Source organism: Coloeus monedula (genome assembly GCF_965178545.1).
Source record: "Coloeus monedula genome assembly, chromosome: 10".
NCBI lineage: Eukaryota > Metazoa > Chordata > Aves > Passeriformes > Corvidae > Coloeus > Coloeus monedula.
Window position 1 is genome coordinate 22,066,172 of NC_138790.1, and position 14,624 is coordinate 22,080,795.

A 14,624-nucleotide genomic window follows, 5' to 3' on the forward strand; every position below is an offset into this window, starting at 1 on the left:
AAGGGGAGGAGGCATAACTCTGCACCCTGTCTGCTTTTTGCAGGTATGTCAATGCCAAGTGGTACTTCGAAGATGTCGCCAATGCCATGGAAGCCGCTAAGGAAGAAATTTTCATCACAGATTGGTGGTTCGTACTGACATGTTTGGGTGTTGCCCAGCTGTCTCTCCGGGGACGCTCCCAACAATGCGGCACTGTTCGGAGCCCTACAGTATGGCAGCTAGCCCTACAGCCAGATGGTTTGGCAGCACACCCAAACCTCTCCTTGTGTTGTATTCAAAGGCCTTTTCAGGAGGGCTGGCAGCAAAAGCGCATGCTTCAGATCAACAGCTTGGTTGTCTCCCTCCGTGGAAATGCCCGAAATCGCACAGAGGCACCACCTGAGCTGCAAATGTGGTGGCTTGAGGGGCTCGTTGGGAGTGTAAATCGCTGCAAACCTGAGGGGCATGGGTGTCTTTCACCGTGTAAGGGAGCAGGGATGCTCAACAGTGCTCTTGCCATGGGATCCTGCATGGGATCTTCCTTTTAGTCTCTCCTCACTGCCTTGGGAAGCCTTATGCCAGCGATGAGAGTATCTTGTGAGTGTGTCCTTTTGGTCTACTCTTGAATGGGCCAGATAAGGGAGGAGAGTTATTTTGTCACCCTTTCTGAGCTGTGTGTCTGCCAAAGGGCCTGGCTTTGCCCACTTGTTACCTAGTTTATGTGCTTATGCAGTGCTCTGGTTCCTGTTTGTGGCAGGAAACGGGTTCTCTCACAGACTGGGCAGAGTTTCTTGGCTGGGTGCTGGTTGTGGCTGCCCATATCCTGCCTTTCTGGAGATCAGTCTGCCTGAGCCAGCCTGGACCATGGGCATGGGAGTCTTCCAAGACATGATTCAGATTTCCTGTGCACCTTGGACATGCCTCTGCTCCTCTTTCTCTGTCTGTGAAATGAACCTGTTGCTGCTTATCTGCTGCCTCTGGGAGCTGGGAGAATTAGTATCTAGGAGGAAATTATTATGAGAGAACTACATACCATGTTAGCATTTAGTGGGGTAAATCTGTTTCCTGCCATGACCACAGTTAAGCCTAATGCTCGTGGATCCCCATATGCAACATCAGGTGGCAGTTCAAGAGCATCCCATTTCAGACCCATTGTCTCTTACTTAGTGTTTTATTCAGACAGTTGTTAAAGTATCATGGAATTCCAAAACTTACAGAAACTTGGTGTATGAGATAAAAACAGGATGTAGCAATATGCTTTATGCAAGCCCAAGTTCCCATGCTTGATACAAAAGTAGGAATGAAGTTCTGTCACCTTGCTGTGCAGGAGTTAGATGAGATTGCTTAACTATGTCTGGTAATTCTTGAAGTGATAAAATGTCCTGTTGAGAGATCCTATTGCTTTGTCTTTAGGCAGCAAAGAAAATTCAGCACAAATCTGTTCTGTTCAGATGGCTCAAGTGCCAGGAGAACTGTGCCAGGAGAAATCCCACTCTTACTTACTTTTTAGGTCTGCATATTTCTTTCAAACCTACCTTGGGGTTTTCTTTTGTTGCATCTTTCTTTCACAGATAGAGTCCAGATTCCCCTATTTATACATCACTGTTCAACCTGGTCTCGTGGGTTGTTGAATATGAAGATGAATGTGCTGGACATGTCCCCTGCCCTCTGTGATGCTCAGTTATTAAAGAACAAAGAGCAAGATATTGGAGAATGCCTCACTCTGAGACATGAGCTTTCACATCCACTTTGTTTAAGCTTCAATTCCTTTGCTTCCCAAGTTGGTTATTTAGGCCAGTGCTTTGTTTGCAGGCTACATCTGCTGTGTTTTTTATATAGCTTTATCTTCTCAGGCTGAGCCCGGAAATCTTCATGAAGCGACCTGTGGTGGAAGGGAATCGCTGGCGGCTGGACTGCATCCTCAAGAGGAAAGCGGTAAGTGAGCTCCAGCTGCACCCTTCACCCTGCACCGCCCAGCCAGGGGCTCATGCTGGGGCTGGAGCACTTCCACCATTCATTTTGGTACAGATGAGAGTTAAAGCCTCACATCAGACGGCCTTGGAAAAGCACGTGTTTTGATTTGTTCACCTTGTTTGGGGTTGGAAGAGCTCAGAGGCAGAGGGGTGGGTCCTCTGATTGCCCCAGGTTTGGGTCACTTCCGCCTTGCTTTACAACTGCCCCAGTTCCTGGTGGGGTCAGAGACCTGCTGATGTCTGGTGCTCTCCATGGGGTTTATGTAATTTAGAGGTACAGGGAAGGCTTTTGTGAATGTTGTGGTGTGTTTATGGGTGTGGGCTGTGCTCCAGCTATTCACACACCCTGCGATAACACCGGTGCTAAAAAGAGCTTGCGCCATATCAGAAGTGAGTCACAAGGTTTATTCCTGTGTCTGGGAAACTTCTTGGACTCTTGTTGTATTAGAAGGCCAGAAGTCCTACTACGTGGACACAAACTTTAAACTAAAAGGGGGCAGGTTTAGATTAGATGTTAGGAAGAAATTCTTCTCTGTGAGGGTGGTGAGGCCCTGGCATAGGGTGCCTGAGAAATTGTGGCTAGCCCATCCCTGGAGTTGTTCAAGGCCAGGTTGGATGGAACTTTGAGCAACCTGGTCTAGTGGAAGGAGTCCCTGCTCATGGCTGGGGGTAGAACAAGATGGTCTTGAAGTTCCCTTCCAACCCAAACCATTCTGTGATTCTGTGTCATGCTGAAATAGTCTTTGACTTTTTCCCTTTCCAAGCCAGTTGTCATCAAAGTCTTCCACGTACCTAGATAAAAAATGAGAGCTCTGTGTCTGACTGTTGTTAATTTGGAATTACTCTTATTTTCTGGCAAAAATAAACTGGCCACAGTGCATCACTCAAGAAAAGGAGGAATTTGGCTTCTTTTTGTCATGTTGACATGGATTTTCTTATGGCCATAAAAACATTGTGAGAGTGATGAGAAGAGTGAGGTCAGTCCCTGGAAATGCTTGCTCTCTCACTTGTGGAGTTTCTTTGACTCAACAGGGCAGTCAGCAAGCTGATGTCAAGGTGTAGGGGTAAGGTTGTCCTTACTGTGTGTGCAGTGCTGCCTTGGACTCCCCTGGCTGCAGTGGAGAGCAGAATCTCATCCACGATTTGGAGATTGCCTAAGCTCTTGGTAGCAGCTTTATGGGAATAGGAATTTAAAAGGTTGTGGAAAGTTTAGGTTCCAAGTTTGAGCTGGAAAACTCTACTGCAAGCTTTTAATGCATGCTGATTTATGGGAAGTGGGGGTGTCCCAGCGTGTGACCAGTATTTGCCAAGGTTTGGGAGGCACTTGGCACATTTGAAAGTGCTTTTAACAAGAGCTCTTAGAAACCTTCCCATGGATACAATGCTGGTCACAAAAAGCACTATGTTTTTAGCACTGCTCAGTGTATTCCAGGAGCTTGTTTAGCTCTACCAGCAGAAAGAATCTCTTTGCTGATGTTGAGTTGGTGACATCCCCTTCAGGAGGGGGATGTCCATGTGACCTCACTGGTCTTGTCATCCTGCAGAGACATTTAACTGTGGGCAGCCCTCAGGGCAACATGAAGCAGCAGAATACTGAACTTGAGTGGATGAACGTGATAGGAGTGAATCACACTTGCAAAATCCACCTCAAAGGGTGTGTAAAAGGAGCTGCTGTAGGAATGACCTACACGGGTCAACTTGGTATAGTTCAGACAAAAACAACAAAACCCACACAAACCCAGGTACTGAGCCCTTCTCAGGAAGCTGGAGAGCTTTCCCAAGGAGGCAGGTCCTTCCAGGCTGTGGGGTCCCCAGGGTGGATCTGGAAGAGCATAATCAAGAGCAAGTAACCTCAGTCAGGATTTCCATCAGCAGACACAACACATTTACTGCCTCTTGGCTTTTCCTCCCCTCAGAAACAGACAGTATCCATTATATGCCTGCCTTCCATGTGTTCCTTTTTATTTCTGACAGCAACAAGGAGTGAGAATTTTTGTTATGCTGTACAAAGAGGTGGAGCTTGCCCTGGGGATCAACAGTGAATACAGCAAGCGGACGCTCATGCACCTCCATCCAAACATTAAGGTAATTGCACAAGGCTGTGTGGAGGGTGTTTGCATTCAATTGTTCTTGATGGCTGGTGCTGACCCTGGTGTATTTGGGTGGGCTATGCAGGTTCAGGAGTGTTTCCCACCATTGCAGTGGGAATAGTCTGACGAGACACACTCATATAGTGACTGCCACATCTGGCAGTTTCATTTCTTTAGGTTCTAGTGGAACATAAAATTGCTTAGTTTAGATTTGCCACAGCAACTATTTGCCTTAATACACAAGAAGCCTATTTCATGTGACAAGTTAATGGGGTTACATCGAATGGAAAATTACAATTTGAGAATGTTGTCTCATTTCAGCATTTCTATTCAAATGTGAACGATGAGAGTCAACACTGGGTGTTAACGTTCCCACCACAGAAGAACAGCATTGCACTGTCCTGTGCTGTTATGCTGCTGTTCTGGCACTGAGCAGGAAATCAGGTGTGACAAACCAGTAGATAAGGCTAGATCCAGTCTCTTAAAGTTAGAGACACATATACCTTAATGAGCAGTAAGATACTTGTTATCTTATTGATTATAATATATATTGATATAATTGATTTATTTTCACTTGATCAGTTGCCACAGTGAAGGGAAGCATCCGTTCATCATCTTCACAGCAAAACTGGGCGATACGCACAAGCTGTGTCACAGGTTTTGGGAGCAGCCAGATGAAATTCAGTAGCTTTTTCTCCAGGAAGCAGGTGTAATGGCTCTAACACAAAAAATAAAACTCTAAGTTTAGATATAGCAATTAGGGTTCCATGAACACTTGTCAGAAAGAAACTCCTAAACAAATGCTGAACAACTTGATTTTAAGTAGGGGGAAAAAACCACCCGATTTCTGATTTCACTTGTGTGGTGGCAGCAACCAAAGAAGTGACTCAGATCACCAATATGTTGTTTTCTTTCAGAGCAGGCTCTCTGTTTGAAAGCTCAGCTATTACAGCTCAACTGAAGCAGTTTCTTTGATGATGGTCCTCTTAGGAAACTGTTGTAAGGGTGACCTATCCCAACATCAGTAACCATTGGGATTCCTGCCTCCTGGGGAAACACCTGCCTCCCATATGGCTGACCCCAGCTATGGGGCAATTGATTACCTTCAGTAATTAAGCAGTGGATGCATCCATTAACAACTCCAATGTTTCCCCATCATCCCAAGCAGCCAGAAAAGAGCTGGACAGCTCTCTGCCTGGAAGGATTTAAATTTGACAGCTGTGCTGAGCTCAGGTGCTGATTTCCTCCACAGGTGATGAGGCACCCAGACCACGTGTCCTCCTCCGTGTACCTGTGGGCCCACCACGAGAAGCTGGTGATTGTTGACCAGTCCGTGGCCTTCGTGGGTGGCATTGACCTGGCGTACGGGCGCTGGGACGACGACGAGCACCGCCTGACCGACGTGGGCAGCGTCAAGCGCGCCGCTGCCGTCAAGTCGGTGTCCACGGCCAACCTGGCAGTAAGTGGGCTGGGTCCAACTGGTGGCCACAGTCAGCCATGGCAGGTCTGTGGCAGGGATGGAATGGGCTGTGTCCTCTTCTGAGCATAAGGTTGGGTTTTGGAGCTTTAATGGCAAATAAGTGATGAGGAGGAAGGATCTAACCATCAAATGACTCCTTAGGGCCAGGTGCTGACCAGCCCTTGCTAGGGCATGGAGATGAGAGAGCTGAGTTTCCCCTGGAGCTTGGAACAGCAGCCACAATTTGAAGTCTATGTTCTTAAAATCATAGACTCTTAGAATGGTTTGGGTTGGAAGGGATCTTAAAGATCATGTTGTTCCAACCCCCATCATGGTCAGGGGCACCTTCCACTAGACCAGGTTGCTCCATGTCCTGTCCAGTCTGGCCTTGAACACTTCCAGGGATGGGGCATCCACAGCTTCTCTGGGCAACCTCTCTTTTCTTAACAAAACTTAGAAATGCAGAGTAAGCACTTGCAGAGCGCTGTGAAATTTTTGTTATTCATGCCCTCAACAGCTGCCTTGTTTGCTGAGCTTTCTGCTAACCTGGGTCTGTATGCAACCACATGTCTCTCAAAATTTGTGAGGTGTAGGTTGATGAGAGTTTCGGGGGAGTAATAATCCAGAGTAAATTTATGGAATCAAATGCTGCTAATATTACTAGGCTTTCCTAGTGGGTGCCTCCTCAGTACAGACTCTCCCCAGAAAGCATGCCTAGTTCCCACCAAAGTGTGTCTGTCACAGAGCAAAAATTGATTTGTTGTTTCTGAGCACTGATCTGCGTGAGAATCTGTAGTTAGAGGGGGACCTCTTCATACCTCACCTGCAGCCATGTCTTGTGTCTTTTAAGTCTGCAGCGGAGTCGTCTGAACGTGTCCCCCTGCAGCCTCAAGCTCTGGCCCCAGAGAGCCACTTGTTCGAGAGAAATGCTGACGATGCCCCAGACACATCAAAAATGAAAGGAGTAGGAAAACCCAAAAAGTTTTCAAGGTTCAGTATTTACAAGCACCTGCACAAGCACGGCATGCACCACGCTGACAGCGTCAGCAGCATCGACAGTGAGTCAAGTAAGTGATGTTCAACTAAATAATGTATATAAAGGATGTGTGGAGGTGGGTGGGTGGGTGTATGTGCACATTCACATGATTTCCAGGGCAATGTGTTCTTTGTATGGAAGGAAAGTTGACAAGTTACCTAACTATCAGAATAATAACTATGTGTAGTCAACATGTAAATTTGTGTTGCTGCAAAATACAGAAGAAAGGTTTTGTGTGGATTATTTATTTAGCTAATTAGCAATTTTCATAAGCCTTCAGATGATGTGATACAGTGTATGTGATTCTTAATGTTTGTAGTGTTGGAAAGTGTTTGTTCCTGCAAGAGAGAAATGAATCTTTAATTTTTCAACTTGGATTTATTATACCAAGCAAATAATTCCTGAATGGGATTATCCCCTCTCATAGACTAGTGTTAAAAGCTAGGTTTTAAATAAATTCACTTAAATGGAAATATTCCAAATTTACCCACTTACTAGAGAGGAGAGACTGTTCAACAGTTGAATATTTAAATGCAGCTTTTAACTACCAACATTAAAGACAACTTCAGTGCTAAAATTACAAGGATCAGCTTGGCAATTGTTCCAGCATGAAATCCTTCCTGAAAGTCCTCAGCTCCTGGAGATGTGGGAACTTACTGGAATTTCCATCCCTCCCTGCAGATCTTACTCCTGCCTCTGGCTCCTTGTGGGAGCGTTGGTTGCACTCAGCTCAGGACACAGCCATGGCTTTGTACTTCATTACATCTGTTTGGGTTAAAACCAGCTGGGTGCTGAGTTTGGTCTTTTGCTTGTCAGTCACTCGTAGTTTCAGCAAATTGCTGTCTGGTTTGAGCCCCTGTGTTCCAGGTGTCTTCAGACAGGAGCAGGCACCAGGGTGGCAGAGGTGGACGTGTGTTTTTGCCATGAATAGAGCATCTTGACTTTCTGCAGGTTACTCTAACCCCACTAGGAGCCAACCGAATATAATCCAGAGTTTAAGGCCCCATCTGAAAATGTTCCATCACCACAGTGAATCCAAACAGGGGCTCGCTGAGCCTCGGGAGGGTAAGTGGAGGAAGGTAGAGCTGTGGACCCCTTCAGGCTTTAGCTGCTGATGTTTTTTGCATTATAACTATGGTGAGAGTGAGGTTGGGTGCCAGGATCAGTCTTCCTTGCATGTTGTTCTCCCAGCATCCTTCTCTCTCCTTTGTGGGCATCCTGGCAGAAGAGCTTCTCCAGAAACTACAAATACTGCAGCATAAATAAATAAGAAATAAAAAACCCAAAACAAAACAATAACAGCAAACCCAAAATCAAACAAAAAACCCCAAATGAGCAAACAAAAAATCTGCAATACTGACAGCAGGGAGCAGTTGCAGAAATAGTTCTGATTCTGGTATGTGATGATTTCAGCAGCTCTCATCCTGTAAAGGAAGGAGCTGCTGGGAAGTTCTGTATTGGATATTTTTAAAGTAAGCCTGATGCAGGAAGACGTGCAAACAGAGAGGAAACAGCAGAGTGGCTGCTGCCACTCCTATGTTTGGACAAAGACTTGGGTCCTGGACCCCTTTGGTCCCTAATTAAAGCTAAGGAAAGCACACTCAGCTGAGGCAGGAGTTGGGTGGTTGCGAGCACTGAACTCTTCCCATCTCTGGACTGGTGCTGGAAGGGTCTGTCCCAGTGTGGTACCTTTTCAAGATGCCTTTGGGTTCAGGAGCAGAGTGAGGAGCAGTTCTTCAGCATCTTCCTCTTGCAGACATCTTCCTCTAAGGCGTTAATTGCCGATTGTAAAATATCGGTTACAAAGTGGTGGCAGGCAGCAAAGCGTTTCCATGTCTTTGTGGAGGCGATGTGCAGTGTCCCCTGTGGCCATTCGTGCTCGTCCATGAGTCACTGTGCAGTCACCAGAGCTCGGCACACGGAGCGTGTGTTGGCCTGTGTCCCACGCATTCCCCTTCCCACTGGGGCACGCCCAGTCAGTGATTCCCTTCCCCAGCTCCACCTGGACTCTCGCTAGGAGCTCGAGCTTCCCCAGGCAGCCGTGGTGCGAACCTGCTGCATGGCATTTCTGGCATGGCTTGGCTCAGCTCGGCTCAGCGGGGTCGCAGTGGTGCTGGCAGGGCTTGCTTTGTGTCTTGTGCTGCTGCCAGTGTGTGTTTTGTTGACTGTTGAATGTTGTGGGGTTTGTTTCTTTTTCTAAGGGGTTTTATGGTTACCTGGTGGTGTGGTTGGGTTAGGAGGAGGTTTCTGCTCGTGGTATTGTTGTATAATCGCTGCATTAGTATTTGGTGTCACAGATGAAGGCTGCTCTCAGGGTCAGGAAATAACACCAGTTAACTGTTTATGGTCTAAGCCAATATTTTTGGATTTTTTAAAAGTGAGGAAAAAGAGTTCACTGCACCAAAATATGTGCTCTAGAAAAGGGATCCTGTTAGAAGGGAATAACCCTGTCTACAATATTTTAGACTGTTTTTAATCAACACACATTTGGAATTCAGGATTCATTTGTTCAACATGTAAAATTGTATCAAAAATGTCATTGCTATTTGGAAAAACCAAAATAAAACTAAAAAGACCCACAATACTTCATGAGGGAACATGAACATCTCGTTCTAGTTAATGAAGACTAGTTCTATTAGAGGAGATACACCCTGCTAGAGAGGCAAAATAATAAACTCTCTAGCAGAGAAGGTGGAATTAGCTCTCTATTAATGTAAAATACATGAAGTAGATGATATACATTATATGGACTGCCATATGGGAGTATTTAGGTGTTACTGAACTGGGGAAAGGCAAATGGTTATAGGGTGATGTAGTCCAAGATAAAATTCAGCCATCTGCTTTTCATTTCCATAACAGACTCCTATACATAACCTTTTCTGATTGTATAAAAAAATGCTAAAATAGGGAAGAAGTAGTACTAACATGCATCCCTTGAAAGCAACAGGAGGACTAGGGAGAAACCAGCTTCAGCTGCTTGGGACTGGCAGGTCCCACCAGAGCTGTTCCATGGAGTGAGTCTCTCACTGCTGTGTGCAGGGGATGCCCATGACTTTGGAGCATGTTTTTGTTTTGTTTGCCTGGGACAGATAAAGGATCCATCCGCAGCCTGAAGACAGGTGTTGGAGAGCTGCTTGGGGAGACCAGGTTCTGGCACGGAAAAGACTATTGCAACTTCGTCTTCAAAGACTGGGTTCAACTCGACAAGCCTTTTGCTGGTAAGTGGGAGTCTTTGCATTTCCCCAAACTTCCTTCTGCACCTTTTCGGTCTCAGCAGACCATATTTTTTCTGCTTCCAAGCCAGAGGTAACAAGGCTGGTTTGGTTTGGCTAGGAAAAAGCAGCAAAACTCCCTTTGAGGGGTTTTGGGGCCAACTGTGCTGTTATGGTCTTGCAGTCCAGGTCATCTGCCTTGTGGGTGCTTGGTGCCATCTCCCAGAAAGTTCAGTCTGAGGAGGGGGACACTGTGCTTTTCCACGTTCATGTCCTTTGTCTGAGGAAATTCAACCATGCTCCCCTGTCCCACAGACTTCATTGACAGATACACCACGCCGAGGATGCCCTGGCACGACATCTCCTCCGTGGTGCACGGCAGAGCCGCGCGCGACGTCGCCCGGCACTTCATCCAGCGCTGGAACTTCACCAAGGTGGGTGTGGGTGTCACTGCTGGGGGCATGGAGATAAGCACAGCCTTGCCTCATCCTCCTGCCCTCTGTAGGCATCTGTTTTATCTCTTTGTGTTGTTCTGATGTGTTGCAAGCATTTTTTCTTTATCTGTTGCAAGCATTTTTTCTTTATCTGTTTCTTTCCCCCTGTGCAGATTATGAAACCCAAATACCGGTCCCTGTCCTACCCATTCCTGTTGCCCAAATCTCAGCAAACTGCTAACGAGTTGAAGTATCAGGTGCCCGAGGCTGTTCCTGCCACGGTCCAGGTGGGTGTTGATGGTCCCCTGCTCTCATACTCCTGAGAGGGCTTGTTCTCCATCCTCCCAGGAAGTTTGAATGCTTGACAGACCCTCGCAAAACTTGAATTTTATAAGATGCAAAACTCTTATCTAATGCAACTCACAGATTAGGTGGTCAGATCTTCAATTGCAATAGAATAATGCAACTGTTATAGTAGAGAGGCATTAATTTATATCTCCACCTTTGAGGTTAGAGGACTGAAGTGTGTGCAGTACTCAAGTGGTGGGAACACTGACTTTGCATAGCCATGTGGTTTTATGGTTTGTTTTCTGCCACTCTTCGTCTCACGCCTAATACTTGGGGTTTATGATTTGAGAAGGCCTGATGGGTTGAGATTACCCACTGAGCATTTATCTCAGCTCTCAGAGCAGTCTGCCAGGCCCTGACGCCACGCTCAGACGGGTTGTGGTCAGTGAGAGCCCAGCATTAAGTGGAGACTCGGGGCTGTTGCTTTCTGCCTTGAACTTCTTCTGCACTTCATTATGCAGCCCTGCACCCCTGTAGGTCCTCTGCAGTTCCACACAGCCAGCAGTCTGGTTTGTGACAGTCATCCTCACAGTCAGAATTGCCAAGATACCTCTGTGTAAAAGCCCGGTTAGCTCCATCAAGTGCATGTACTTGAATACTGCTGTTACCCAGCAGAAATAGGAACTTGTTGAAGAGTACAAAGTCAAAATAGATATGCTGAAGCAGCAAAACCATTGTGTGTCTCTGTGGATGAAAGATGTATGAAGTAAGAGCAGTTAGACCAAAACCAGGAAAAATGCATGACTTTGCTCTTTGTAAGGAGTGGTCTGTCCAGATGACAGCAATGCTTGGGGAAGCTTAGTGAAATAAGATGCTTTTTTCTGGGTTTGTGGGTTGCCAGGGCATTGTCTGCTCCTCGCTGTGTGGTGTGAGGGATGGGCAGCACAGGGATCTTGTGTCGGGGGTCTGGGGTGTTTTACATCAGCCTCCAAAGCAATGCTCACAGCTTGCTGGGAAATTGTCCCCTTCAGGCATCATCCTGCTCCCTGTGGCTGTAAATGCCTCCCTGTCTGTGTCTGATACCAGCTTTCTGGGAAATCTTGTTCTCATGAAGTGATGGGGCTTGTGTCCCCTGAGCACATTTTAACCACAAGATAAGCCACAACTTGTAAATCATGGGGTTTGCTGTAGCAAAAGTAAAGCTCTACTGATTACAGAACTGGAAGCAGTTCCCAAAAGAGAAATTAAACTGAGAACAACCTAGATCCAGCTTGCCTTCAATCCAGCTGCAGAGCTGCTGGCTCAGGGCATCAGGCTGTGGGAGAGGAGGGTGGAGCTCGAACGGTGACTGTGGAATCCGCAGACTCCGGTGCTGAGTGATGGGTGAGCAGTTGGAAAACCAGCCTGGCCACCACATTGCTGAGGCATTGCAAGTAACTGATGCACCCAGGAAATGAGGGGCTGCTCTCAGTGATGCCATTAACAGCAAAAAGAGAGCAGGTTTGTCTTGTAAATTATTCATTTGAAACTACCTTGCTCATTTCTTATTTATGCATCTGTCAAAATAGCCCTGCATGTTAGCCAGATAAATAGAACTAGATGATTTTAGGCTGCAGATATGTTGTCCTGAAATGTACCAGCCTTCCTAGTCTGAGGGGAAACTGGTGGGGAAGAGCATTTGCAGCACCAAGCATGGTGGAAGCAGTGAGGGGAGCTCCTCTGCCCAGGCTGGGACACCCTGCCTGGGTGCAGGTCCTCAGGCTTCAGCTGGGTTATGATTTCTGGGTGACCTCCTCAATCTCCAAGGCAGGGACTTGCATGCACATACTAAAATTTTTACTGTCTCCTCCCTAATACTCACACTGGCCTGATTTGCATTGGTCCCCAGGTGACACGAGTGCCCTGAGCATCCCTCAAGTCCCACTGTGAATCCGTGAGTGACTCAGTCTCTCCTCCTGATGGAGATTTCAGATTTGGCTGCTGTAGGAAGTGGGGTCAGGGGAGGACACCTGCAGCCTGGATCTGAACTCCCCTCCTGGTTGCCTTTTTCTGGAGCTCCCAGGGTGTGCATCAGGGCATCCCTGTGTTACTTTTCCTTTCCTGCAGGGACAGGAATATCAACCTCTTGCCTGTCCAGTTTATTCATTTTGGAGCAGAGGGCTCAGGTGCTCACATCTCTTCTCAGTGGTACGGTTCTGCACAGAAAGAAGCAGATATTCTAAAGTCTTTCACCAACTTTTTATCCAGAAAAACTGGAGCAATATTCTTGTTCTTCTTGATATTGAATCCTTTGGCTGGCCAACAGCCAAACCCCTGTTATCCCTATTTGAGTACTGTGTAGGGATTTTCTAGGCAGAAGTTACTGCCCCAAGGTAAAATCCAGCATCCTGGGACTGTCCTTGGCTGTGGGATGATTGAGGAAAGCCTGGCTGCTGGGCTGCTTGTTTCTGACCTTGTTTGCAAATCTGTCTTCAATTGTGGGCAGATCAGAGGAAGGGAAAACACAAAGGATCCGTGGGGATTGCAATGTTGCTGCAAGCCTAGGCCATTGACCTGTCAGCAGCAGATTCCAGCCTCATTGTACCATCTGGTTTTGTTCTCCTCTGTGAGAGGAGTAGGAAAGCGTTTTTGGGAGGATAGGGCACTGACAAGGGCTTTCCCCTGGGCAGGGAGGATGAATGCAGTGTGTGTGGGAAACACTGTGGAGGTACAGGCTGGGAAGGAGGAAAAGGAGTCAGGCGTGGTCTCTCATCCTCTTTCGTTTGAGCTTTGGGGCTTTGCTCGCAATAGCAACATAATTTTTGCAAGAGCACATTGATTCTTGCAAGAGTCAAATAGAGATCGGCCAGAGGCAGTGCCAGGTTTTTTTCCATCTCTCAATTTCCACTCCAGAGTCTGCAGTTATCTGCCAAAGGCAGCGTTGCAAAAGATGTGATGTGGTGAGGCAACATCCCATTCCTGATGGAAATGCAATGAAAGTTTAATGCTCTGGCAGCAGCTGACGCCCTCACCTCTTTGAAGTCAGCGTGAGAACTCGCATTGTTCAGGATTTATGCACTAGCCCTCAGCAAACATCACATTTATTACCCTTGTATCAGTTAAAGGGATGACAAGCTATTGAGAGGCTTGAGGGGGAGGGGAAGAGAGAAGCAGGAGCATGGAGACTCCAGCTCTGGATGGGAGGTGCTCTGCTGGGCAGCATGTGGCCTTTTCTCCCCAGGAAATAGGTTGGGTCTGCCTTTAAATACCTTGACAGGGAAGAGAGAAGCATGAGATGGAACATCAGTGGTAAGGGAAGGGCTGTGTAGCAAATTTCCAGGTATGAGTATGTGTCTGTGAATGCCACAGCTGTGTCTCCATGGGATGCTGCATTGGTGACCTTGTCCTGCCACTTCCTCACCTGTCCCTGTGGCTGCAGACCTGCTAAAAGTAACTTTATTTTGAGGAGGTCCAAGATGAAACACCTTACACCCATTCTGCTGTCCCAGCCAACATTTTCTGATGCCTCTTCTTCCCTTTGCATGGGGACTTGATGTTGTACCTGATGGGAGCTTTTTGGGTGATGCTGTGCCAGCTTTTGGGAATTGCCTGACACATTGTTCTGGGGTGAGGCAGAGGGATGATGGTGCTGTAATGGGGCAGCCCAGGGTGTGGAGTGAGCTGGGGTGCCAGTTATGTGGAGGGGTGAGGAGGAATGTAGGGAAGGGCAGGTGGATGATGCACTGGGAAGTCATGGTGCTGGAAAGGGATGGTCCTAAGTGATGGTTCTGTTGTGTTAACTAGCAGAAAAACCCAAAACAAGGTTGAATATCAGACTTTGTGCACTAGAAAGCTACAGTCTGCCACTTCCTGAAGTGCAGTTCCAGACTGCTGCACTGGTAAGAGTGGAAGTGCTGTGAGCTCCAGTCCAGGCTGCACATGGAAGAATCAGCCTGCTTCCTACCCAGAAAAGCTGTTTTTTCTGTTCTTATTAATGCCTGTAATATCTTATTAATGCGAGTGGTGGAATTTTGCTCAAGATCTTAGTCTGCCATGGTGTGCTCAGTGTGGTTTCAGCAGTGCTCAGCTTGGGATGAGTGGGAACACTCAGTCTTGGCTTTGTAAACCAAATGAGTGATTAAAAACCTTCAGGAGTGAGCAGCATGGCCTTGCA

At 47.0% G+C, this 14,624-nt stretch overlaps 1 protein-coding gene across 1 annotated transcript in view; it reads left to right on the forward strand.

The window, feature by feature from the left end:
• The window catches only part of PLD1 (phospholipase D1), a 57,518-nt gene that overhangs the window by 31,430 nt on the left and 11,464 nt on the right, over positions 1 to 14,624 (forward strand). The window contains exons 11-19 of the mRNA XM_082288434.1: positions 44 to 127; positions 1,833 to 1,914; positions 3,927 to 4,037; positions 5,295 to 5,501; positions 6,352 to 6,568; positions 7,489 to 7,602; positions 9,627 to 9,755; positions 10,065 to 10,183; positions 10,357 to 10,470. Of these exons, the coding sequence (XP_082144560.1) occupies positions 44 to 127; positions 1,833 to 1,914; positions 3,927 to 4,037; positions 5,295 to 5,501; positions 6,352 to 6,568; positions 7,489 to 7,602; positions 9,627 to 9,755; positions 10,065 to 10,183; positions 10,357 to 10,470 (1,177 nt within the window). The remainder of the gene's footprint in view (positions 1 to 43; positions 128 to 1,832; positions 1,915 to 3,926; positions 4,038 to 5,294; positions 5,502 to 6,351; positions 6,569 to 7,488; positions 7,603 to 9,626; positions 9,756 to 10,064; positions 10,184 to 10,356; positions 10,471 to 14,624) is intronic.